The following is an 11,590-nucleotide window of genomic DNA, read 5'->3' on the forward strand; positions in this document are numbered from 1 at the left end:
TCTTGTGGCTATGCTTATGAAACAGAGAGAATTTTAACATTTACAAATTGGCCCCATTCACTTGCACTGTAAATGCCTCACTGAAACCCAGATGTTTGCTTTTATTTTTTAAAGGAGGGGTAAGTCAAAATTATTTTTTGTGGTAATCAATTTTATGCCACAAATGCTGTCGACTGAGTTTAACTTGTATTGAATCCGGTATATTCCTTTAAATGGAGCGAATCAATTTGTTTAAATTGGGTTCACAGACTGATCCAATTATAATGGAGATTAATTTGTTTATAGAGTACTTGATGTTATGGAATGCCAAATGTGATTAAAAAGAACAGAAAATGGTTAACCCTTTTCTGAAGTGGTAATTTTGAATAAGCATCGTCATTGTTACTAAAAAAAAAAAAAAAAAAAAAAAAAAAAAAAACATCTCTGTCTCAAATGCATTTGCCGAAGTTGACCAATTTTGCCCTATATTGTCCTTATATTTACACTATATCAGTTTATCCCCACTGGGCTCCCTAGCCACCTTTTATTTGATTGATTTTTCAAAGAATTGTAATCAAAACAACCTTCCGCTATTATTTCTTTTCACACAATGTTGTTTCTCCATCAAATTCTATAAACAAACAAACAAACAAAAAAAAAAGTATTTTTTCAATCTTGATACACTTTGTGATCAGAAAAAAAGCACAATTAGCACTGTTGTACCCCAGTTTTTTTTTTTTTTTTTACTTAAATTCAAGCTTAATCTAAGAAACTACCCAGATTAATACAAATAACTTTTTGCCAAAGCAAGCAGATATCAGAACCAGGACACATTCATGGATTTATTGGAGATTCCTGACATATCCTTGATAACTGTTAAATACTTAACCACAAACACAAATTCTGGCCAATCTGCAATCTTCCACTCATTCACCTCTAAAAGCATCCCGTCACTGACATACTGTATACGCAGCTCACTGACATGCAACGACCAGGTACCCTTTTATTACAGCATCATCCTTTTACATCTTGAATGTACAATTATTAATGTGAATGTAAAAATGTTAAATGGTTATTGTTGTTTGACAATGCTTCAGATTGGTTACCTTTTAGTTCAAAGTTGATTTTCCAACTCAACGAGCTTCCCTACCCATCTCGCATTTTAATTCCATTATATTATCAATAAACTATATATAAAAAAAAAAAAATACTTCAATTCGAATCAGTTTGTTGAGGTTTTGAATTAATGAAAAAGGAAACCATAATGCACATTTAGATGAGACAGCAGGTCAGGCCGGTCCTTTTTTTTCCTCACTTGTGCAATACACCAAATGCATTTGCAGAGACTACATGGAGGACAAGTGGAGGTTATCTATACAAGAGTCAGTAATACAAAACAGACAGTTAAAACAGGAAAAAATTGAAGGGTATATGACAAACTGATTGTTCCCATTGTTCAGAGAATTTGAATCACACCACATGAGACCTACAAAGAAAAACTCGTGCTGCAGCACGATTCTTTCAGACGAAGAAGTGGTTTGAAGAAAGTCTGAAGAACCCATGGTATCCCGCCCACTTTGTTTCCATCACTCTGTGGCCTTGAGTGAGAAAGACAGTTTAGGCCTCGACTTTCCTTTCCCCAAAATAATCTTCTGTTCTTCTTTCTGCTGTTTCTGTCGCTCTTGCTCCAACTTCATACGCTCTTCGTGTATCTTCCTCTGCTCTTCAACTATTCGTAGCTGTTCCTCTGCCTGTAGGACACAATATGTGGTGAGTTTGTTAGCAAGATCCAGAAACTAATACTTGTTGTGTATCTTGATGCACTAACACCAGAACTAAACTATGGCTTCTATATCAAGAAACAAATCTCTACAATACACGTCAATAGCCGCATTTCCACTATTGGGCCAAATGAGGGCATGCTAGTGCCTGCCAGGGCCAGTTGCGTTCCCATGGTCACCTCTGGGACTTCATCGTGCTGACTCGGGGCTTTCTCGAAGCCAACGGCCAATGGCCTTTGGCCCTCCGATTACCCTTGGGCCAAACAAGGCCAACTGGGACTGATGCGGGGTCAATGTCAAAGGCGGAGTTTCGCCAAACTTGCCAGGTTGTGTATCCAGCGCACAACGGTACAGGTTCAGAAAAAAAATAGAATAAATTGCGGGTAAATCCGTTAAAATACACAATGGACAAAGCAGTGCCCACAGAAAGAACTTTCCATGGTTCGAGGTCATGGATGGTGTGCAGAGACGGTGTCTGGCTGTTAGCGGAGACCACTCGGGACACTATGGCAGTTACAGTCGGTGAGTTATCAACGCGAACTCATCTTGCTAGCTAGCTAATGTTTACAAACAACATAAACTCGATATTCTAGATAACTAGATAACATGATACCTCGGCTTGAGCTTTCTTCTTGCTTTTGAAATGGGCAGGGTGTGTGACGTTGGCACCAGGGCGGCTTTTTGGGCAACGCTGCGGGACTATTTGCCTGATGGTGGGAATGCAGATCGATTTTGGTCTCGAGGTTTGAGGTGCGAGGTTATTGGCCCCGGCTGGCCAGTTGATGGCCCTGGCTCACACTGGCCCAATAGTGGAAAAGCAGCTAATTAGTGCTTATGCAATATTAACATTCCAAAGGACTACACTAAATCCCTATCACATAAAAAAGACTATTTAATCAGTGTAAAGGGACGCTCACTGCATATGAGAAGACAGCAAGTCATAGCTATTAGAGCTAGAAAGGTTTCTAGGTGCTTGCAAGACACTAAAAGAACTGAAGAAAAAAAAATAACCACATGCAAGCTACACAGTGTCCATGGTCTCAACTACCAGGTACGAGTAAATAGCTCAAAGCATAAGGGTTATTGACAAATAAGTTTGTTGAAGGTAATAAAAATTAGAAATCTTTGAGAAAATTAGAAACATTTATCAAGTTCATAGAAATATAATTTAGAAATATAATCTTTTTGAAAAACATTTATAGCAATCGACAAAACATTTATTTAATGACTTGAAAAATGTCATGTGGTTTAACCAAGTAAAAGGTATTACACAACTTAATCATTAATTTCCCCCAAAAAAATTCAAATATATTTTTCAAGGTATTTATTTTTTTACTTTTACTCAGTCTTAAGGGTTCCTCTCTTTTTCTTTTTTTGTCACATGACATCAAAATGGAAACCAACATGTTGGTTACACAACCTGACTTTGATTTGGGGAACAAAAGTTTTTCAAAAATTAATCATATTTTTTAAAAAAAAACCTATTTCACTGCTTATTTTTAAGAATAATAATAGATTATTCAGCAAATTTTTATTTTTTATTTATTTTTTTTACAGTTTGCAAACTGTTACTCATGCTGATAAAAATGCTCCGATATTAAACATGGATACCGTCTGACGTATGAATGTCATGTAAACATTCAGCTAACAAATTGAAGTTACGTTATGTCCTATTGTTATTAAACAAGCAATTGCAAAGGATGCAATTTAATGAAATATACAGTCTGCATGTCCTGCACACATCAAAGTGGATATATGAAGCCAGCTGTTTAAATAATGAAAACACCTCATGATCATGACCATCACGTGCACTATTGGGTGTATTAGACAACAAAGAGCAGAGCTTGCATTCACTTTTCAGCACAGAGCACATAAATTGCAGCCTTTAGCGGTTTAATAATCACACTGGGTCATGTAGCCACCTGCTTTTCTGGAGTAATGAAGCTGTCGTCAAAAACATACAAACTGAAAGAGCTTCACTCGGTTTTCACCAAAATAAAAGCTCAATTTAAATGGAAAAAAAAATACATCAGATATATATCACTAATGTATAGTTATGTTATAATCTCTGTAATAATACTACTAATAATAAACCATTAATCAAAAATCAAACATTAATTGTATTACATTTAAGCATTATATCACATCTGATGCTCTGTTGTGCAGCACTATATTTGACAAAAATAACTCCAATCTTGTTTTTTGGAGTGAGCTGTAAGGATCTGAATAAAAGTACTTTGTATGATAAAAATAATGTAAAGTTGTGTTGAAAATTAATTGTTATATTTTAAATTACTTAAGTTTGAATTAATTAATTTATACATCCTTTTGGTGATAAAATTGAATTGAACTGTTATATATACACATACCAGTTTAGCTTGAGCATCGGCTATCTTGCGATTGTTCTCTACCAGAATCTTCTCCAGTTCTACACGCTTTGAATTCTCTTCCTCCTGCAAAAGTAAACTGGTTAAATGTTATTGTAAAGACTTCACAATGATTCCCAAAAAACAAGTAGTACAACTTTAGCAACACGTAAATGAGAAGATAATGAATATACATTGAGCTCACCAGACATGGATAAACCTACACTTGTCCTTCACTGATGAATAAATGGAGTTCCTAGAGGAATCAAATTGGGAATACTTTCTTTTTTATTGCAAAACACACCACCCATCAGCAAGGGAGGTTCTTTCAAACCACTGACCTGTATTTTCGGTACATCTCTGCTTACATCTCACTCACAGAAAAAAGGTCACACAGTGAAGTGCCGTCTGAGGAGCAGTCAGCTCCAATGGTGTATGGGAGGAACAGAAGCATGAACAACTTTCATCACTTCTATCTGTAAGCAACTGTTCAGGCGAGTACATAGGCTTACAATTGCGACCAAGGCTCTCAAATGAGCTGTGCATGTGTTTTCTTTTTTTTTCTTTAAGAAAAATGAATAAAATACTCTGTTCACATGGTGGAAACATTAAAAAAGATGAGAGGATGGTAGCGCTGTACAATACACTATTTGAACATCAAACAGGTAACTTTGTTAAAGATTAGGTTACTTACATTGGTGCTTACAAGGAGATAACCAGTGTTGGGTATAATACATTTCTAAGTAATTAATTACTGTAATTAAATTACTTTTTCATTGAAAAAAGTAAAGGGATTACTTTTAATTTTCAGTAATTTAATTACAGTTACTTCTGATGTAATTGGGTTAAATATTGTATAGAACAATTCTAGATAAAAACAAGAGTGAATATAAAATCGAAATTTAATGTCTAATGTTAAAATATATGTTTTCTAATTTAACGCCGCCCCCTTAAATTCTTTTGAAAGTTCATGAATACTTTATTTTATTTGATATGATTTATTTGAAAGAATTAAAAGAACAGTTTCATGTCTATCCTTGTATTTTCATCTGGTCAAGGTTGATAAGGGTTTAAGAAAGTAATTAGTAATAAGTAATGCAATTACTTTTCAGACAGAGTAATTAGTACAGTAATCTAATTACACTGTAGAATATGTAATTAGTAGTTAGTAATTAATTACCTTTTTAGAGTAACTTACCCAACACTGGAGATAACATAATGGTTGATGTTTCTTCCATCTGATCCATTCACATACAAAACAACGCTCAGACCGTTGCTCATAATTTCCCCCTCAGGTGTCAAACTACATATGTGCGTTGCCGTGGCAACATATAAGACCTCAGGCACAGCCTAGCTGGCTATCTAATGCCTGACAACAAATAACTACGTTGCTATTTCTTTTTTTTTTACTACAAACAACTAGCTAAAACCCATTTTTGAAGTGAACAAATATCTTTCGTGAAATTCAATGAGTAGGGGAGTGGAATTTCTGGCCCACCCATGAGGGGTGGGGGGAGATGACATTACGATTTGTCGAATTCGACTCTACTAATGGGCTCAACTAGTTGACTTAAAAATGTGTAGTCTTGCAACCCCTACCATCTAGCGCATGTTTCCACTGAAAAACGATTCTAAAACAGCACAGACAAACGCAAAAACTCGTCTTGTGCAAACGGCCCCTAAGTTGATCAGTACAGGGATAAACAGAAGAAAGGAAGGTAGTACATTTTGGGGTGTGTGTGTTCAAATGCAAGTTACCTCCCGGGCCTTCTGAGCAGCCAGCTCTGTTTGTCTCTGTCTTTCCAACTCCTCTAGCAACTGCTTTTCCATGATGCGTTTAGCCTCCTCCACCCGTCGCAACACTTCTCTCTCAATCTCATCCTTGCGCTTTTCCAGTTCCTCCTCCACACGTTTGGCGACCAGTTCTTCTACACGCCGCGCCGTCTCCTCCTCTATCAGCCGTTCCTCTATCTCCTGCTGTCGACTAAGGGGTAGGAAAAAAGAATGTGCGTTGTTTCATTTAGTACCACAAACTGAAATTTTACTTGTTGCTTACTTGTTTCATTTCATAATAAGTGTTCTGTATGTAACCATTGATTTCTGTATATCGGCTGGTGTTTGGTATTTTTAATTTATTGGCATTGGCCAAGATGACGTAAGCTCGTTGGCTAGATCACGCATCATGTGGAGGAGGAGTCAGGAAGCGCGTCATTGTTTACAAGAGAAACGTGTGCCGTTCACAAACCAAAACAGTCCAAAACAATTTCAAAACAATATAAATTAAAATAAAAAATAATTTCCAAATAATAATAATAATAATAAAAAAAAATGTAAACAATGACGCGCTTCCTGACTCCTCCTCCACATGACGCTTACGTCATCCCTCTCATGAGCACGCGTCACAGAGATATACGGAAGTGAACATTTGTAGTTAAAAAGTAAATAAGTACTGTTTTGTTTCTAAAAATAATCAATCGTTTGCGTTCAGAAGAACTTTATTTGTCGACTGGAGTTGTGTGGATTTTGAGGCACCCTAAATATGCATTTTGGACCGTCAAAAAATGGAGGACATTCACTTGCATTGTTTAGAGGAGGAGGCCTGAAATGAAATCCTAAAAATCTTAAATTCTTTTTGATGAAGAAAGGAACTCAGATACATCTTAGATGGCCTGAGGATGAGTAAATTATCAGCAAATTTTCATTTTTGGTTGAACTATTCCTTTAAGCTTTAAATTGTGTGATATGTCAGCATTATATCGGCCACCCTGCTCTCTGGATATCGGCATTAGCCATTAAAAAAATCCATATCGGTCGACCTCTAAATATAATGCTGACATACACTATATTGCCAAAAGTATTCGCTCACCTGCCTTTAGACGCATATGAACTTAAGTGACATCCCACTCTTAATCCATAGGGTTTAATATGACATCGGCCCACCCTTTGCAGCTATAACAGCTTCAACTATTCTGGGAAGGCTTTCCACAAGGTTTAGGAGTGTGTTTATGGGAATTTTTGACCATTCTTCCAGAAGCGCATTTGTGAGGTCAGACACTGATGTTGGACGAGAAGGCCTGGCTCACAGTCTTCGCTCTAATTCATCCCAAAGGTGCTCTATCGGACTGAGGTCAGGACTCTGTGCAGGCCAGTCAAGTTCTTCCACACCAAACTCGCTCATCCATGTCTTTATGGACCTTGCTTTGTGCACTGGTGCGCAGTCATGTTGGAACAGGAAGGGGCCATCCCCAAACTGTTCCCACAAAGTTGGGAGCATGGAATTGTCCAAAATCTCTTGGTATGCTGAAGCATTCAGAGTTCCTTTCACTGGAACTAAGGGGCCAAGCCCAGCTCCTGAAAAACAACCCTACACCATAATCCCTCCTCCACCAAACTTCACAGTTGGCACAATGCAGTCAGACAAGTACCGTCCTCCTGGCAACCGCCAAACCCAGACTCGTCCATCAGATTGCCAGATGGAGAAGCGTGATTCGTCACTCCAGAGAACGCATCTCCACTGCTCTAGAGTCCAGTGGCGGCGTGCTTTACACCACTGCATCCGACGCTTTGCATTGCACTTGGTGATGTATGGCTTGGATGCAGCTGCTCGGCCATGGAAACCCATTCCATGAAGCTCTCTACGCACTGTTCTTGAGCTAATCTGAAGGCCACATGAACTTTGGAGGTCTGTAGCGATTGACTCTGCAGAAAGTTGGCGACCTCTGCGCACTATGCGCCTCAGCATCCGCTGACCCCGCTCTGTCATTTTACGTGGCCTTCCACTTCGTGGCTGAGTTGCTGTCATTCCCAATCGCTTCCACTTTGTTATAATACCACTGACAGTTGACTGTGGAATATTTAGTAGCGAGGAAATTTCACGACTGGACTTGTTGCACAGGTGGCATCCTATCACAGTACCACGCTGGAATTCACTGAGCTCCTGAGAGCGGCCCATTCTTTCAAAAATGTTTGTAGAAGCAGTCTGCATGCCTAGGTGCTTCATTTTATACACCTGTGGCCATGGAAGTGATTGGAACACTTGAATTCAATTATTTGGATGGGTGAGCGAATACTTTTGGCAATATAGTATATTTTATTTAATGATAGTCAAATTTTTCACAAAATTACTTAATTTTAATGTATTTTGTAATGAATTGTTTTAAGACTCACTACATTTTAGTAGATTCAGGAACTGATACTAGATAGAATGACCACTTCTTTTAAATTGGATAATCAGACACGGCTATAATCTTAAAATGGCAAAATATCAGCTTGGCCGATATATATTGATCTATCGTAACTTATCGGTACAACAATCCAGATTGTGTCTTCAGTCACTTCCAGAACAAAAAATACCATGCCATTACCTTGTTTTTTGGACACGGAACAATAACATGCTTTTGGACATGTGCAATAGTAATACCATGTTTTTGGGCATGGTAATACCATGGTATTCTTTGAGCACCTTGGTAATACCATGGTATGTTAATGTGGGATTTATTCAGCACCATGGTATATTCTTGCAGAAAAAACAAAACAAAACAAAACAAAAAAACACCCTCACACTAATGGTTTTAATGGTTATTATGGGAACTGCACTGGTTTTATTGAAAACTATAATGGTCACTATGGGTCTACTGGGAATGGGTTGGCTTCTATTGGTGGCATGTTATGTCTAGTGGATAGGGACCAATACCTGTAATGGAAACCAATGCAAACTATAAAATCTTCATGGTATATGGTCCAAAACATACTACACTTGTAATGACATTGGTAGAGGAAACCATTTTTTCCCAGCAGGGATATCAAAGTAATATGGCACTGATGCCTTCTGATACCATCATGTACCATGTTACCACCACAGTACTTTTTTTGTGAGCCCTCATGGCTCACACAGTTCATGTCATGTTCTACTACACATTTGTGTACAAACTGGCGGCACTCACATTCTCCTCTGTCTTTCCAATTCAGCTTTCTTCTCTTCCTCCTCTTTCTTCTGCTTTTCATCTACGGCACTCCTCTTGCTTAAAGCCCTGCCGAAAATATCAATTCTCTCGGGCGGCGATACAGGTCTTTCCCTCTCCCGGCGGGACGTGGCCGTGTTTGATTTGGATCCAGAGCGCGATTCTCTCTTCCGACTCCTTTTGGACTCTCGGGACTTTGAGCGCCTCTTCCTCTCTTTGTCCCGGGACCTTGACCGAGAGCGGCTGCGCTTTTTACTGTGCTTGCTGCTTTTGGTGTGTTTGGACCGGGAAGAGCTACGGCTCCGCGAACGACCCATTTAAAAGCCGGTAGGGTTCAGTAGTAGTAGTCAGGAGCTCCACACGCTGAAGACCTCTATAGCATCGGATAGACGAGTGACTACCGGCGGCACAAGCACTCGATCGTCTTCAAAAACAAGCCCTTAATCGCACACTTAAGGAATCAAGCCGGACTGCATGAGAATGATTGATTGCTATTATCTGCAAATTAGTCGTATAATAACAACAATGTAATTTAGCTGCACTGAGCCATTTATTTCGTAGGGTTAAAAAGCAAAATGGAGGGTGGCTGATCTCAGATCCCAGAATGCATCTTCTTGATTTTTTTTTTCTTACCGTGGGACGATCGACACTCGCATTGATTACTGCCATCAACCGGCGTGGAGCGTGAACGATAATCAACCATTCGGAAAGCACTGCGATAATGCATCAGGCCTTTTATTTGGATTTTAATTTAAATCACCTTTAGCGTTATAACACACATAAAGCATAATACATTATGCAACATACAGCAGCCTCAGGCTTATAATATCTAAATGTAGCTAATTATAGTACGATCAATTTAAATCGGGGTTCATTTTTAACTGATAAGGAATTCTGACTGCTGGATGCACAATCTTAAGGTTATCTGATATTGGCCTGATATTGATATTGTCTGCATTACATTTCCATCAGTTATGAAAGAAAGCAACAGAATATATGCATCGATCAGCCACAACATTAAAACCACCTGCCTAATATCGTTTAGGTCCCTTTTATGCCACCAAAACAGCTCTGACCCGTCGAGGCATGGACTCCACAAGACCTCTGAAGGTGTCCTGTGGTATCTGGCACCAAGACGTTAGCAGCAGATCCTTTAAATCCTGTAAGTTGCAAGGTGGGGCCTCCATGAATCTGACTTGTTGGTCCAGCACATCCCATAGATGCTCAATCAGATTGAGATCTGGGGAATTTGGAGGCCAAGTCAGTACCTTGAACTCTTTGTCATGTTCCTCAAACCATTCCTGAACAATTTTTGCAGTGTGGCAGGGCTCATTATCCTGCTAAACGAGGCCTCTGCCATCAGGGAATACCATTGCCATGAAGGGGTGTACGCGGTCTGCAACAATCTCTAGGTAGGTGGTCCGTGTCAAAGTAACATCCACATGAATACCAGGTCCCAATGTTTCCCAGCAGAACATTGCCCAGAGCATCACACTGCCTCCGCCGGCCTGCCTTCTTCCATTAGTGCATCCTGATGCCATCTCTTCCCCAGGTTAATGACGCACACGCACCCAGCCGTCCACATAATCTAAAAAAAACGTGATTCATCAGACCAGGCCACCTTCTTCCATTGCTCCATGGTCCAGTTCTGACGCTCATGTGCCCACTGTAGGCACTTTGGATGGTGGACAGGGTTCAGCATGGGCACTCTGACCGGTCTGCGGCTACGTAGCCCCATACACAGCAAGCTGCGATGCACTGTGTGTTCTGACACCTTTCTATCATGGCCAGCATTAAGTTTTTCAGCAATTTGTGCTACAGTAACAGTAGCTCTTCTGTGGGATTGGACCAGATGGGCTAGCCTTTGCTCCCCACGTGCATCAGTGAGCCTTAGGCGGCCATGACCCTGTCGCCGGTTCACCGGTTGTCCTTCCTTGGACCACTTTTGGTAGGTACTAATCACTGCATACCGGGAACACCCCACAAGACCTGGCGTTTTGGAGATGCTCTGACCCAGTCATCTAACCATCACAATTTGGCCCTTGTCAAAGTCGCTCAGATCCTTACGCTTGCCCATTTTTCCTGCTTCCAACACATGAAATTCAAGAACTGACTGTTCGCTTCACCTGTCAGTGGTTTTAATGTTGTGGCTGATCAGTGTAAGTAATCTTAAGGGATTGTCCACCCAAAAATGAAACTTCCCTTATCTTTTATCACCCTTATGCCATCCCAGATGTGTACTGTATGGCTTTCTTTCTTCTGCTGAACACAAATGAAGATTTGTAAAGAAAATATCTCGGCTCTGTAGGTCAATACAATGCCAAGGTAATAATGGCCAAAAATTTTAAGGTCTTTAGAACCGATATGATAGGCGTGGGTGAGAAACAGATAAATATTTAAGTCCTTTTTTACTATAAGTTCTCCTCCTGCCCAGTAGGCGGCGATATGCACGAATAATGGTAATCGCCAAAAACAAAAGAAGAAGAATGTAAAAGTGAAAGTG

The 11,590-nt window shown here is 39.6% G+C and overlaps 1 protein-coding gene across 1 annotated transcript; it reads right to left on the minus strand.

Annotated features, from left to right (window-relative positions):
* Positions 1-808: 808 nt before the first annotated feature.
* On the minus strand, positions 809-9,701 carry LOC127444355 (arginine and glutamate-rich protein 1-B-like). Its single transcript, XM_051703662.1, has 4 exons — positions 9,070-9,701; positions 5,885-6,110; positions 4,130-4,213; positions 809-1,730 (listed from the first exon to the last, which is right to left on the minus strand). Exons 1-4 carry the CDS (start codon positions 9,402-9,404, stop codon positions 1,566-1,568), a joined length of 810 nt encoding a protein of 269 aa, XP_051559622.1. The 5' UTR covers positions 9,405-9,701; the 3' UTR covers positions 809-1,565.
* Positions 9,702-11,590: the final 1,889 nt, after the last annotated feature.

The sequence above is a fragment of the Myxocyprinus asiaticus genome, chromosome 7, assembly GCF_019703515.2.
Source record: "Myxocyprinus asiaticus isolate MX2 ecotype Aquarium Trade chromosome 7, UBuf_Myxa_2, whole genome shotgun sequence".
Lineage (NCBI taxonomy): Eukaryota > Metazoa > Chordata > Actinopteri > Cypriniformes > Catostomidae > Myxocyprinus > Myxocyprinus asiaticus.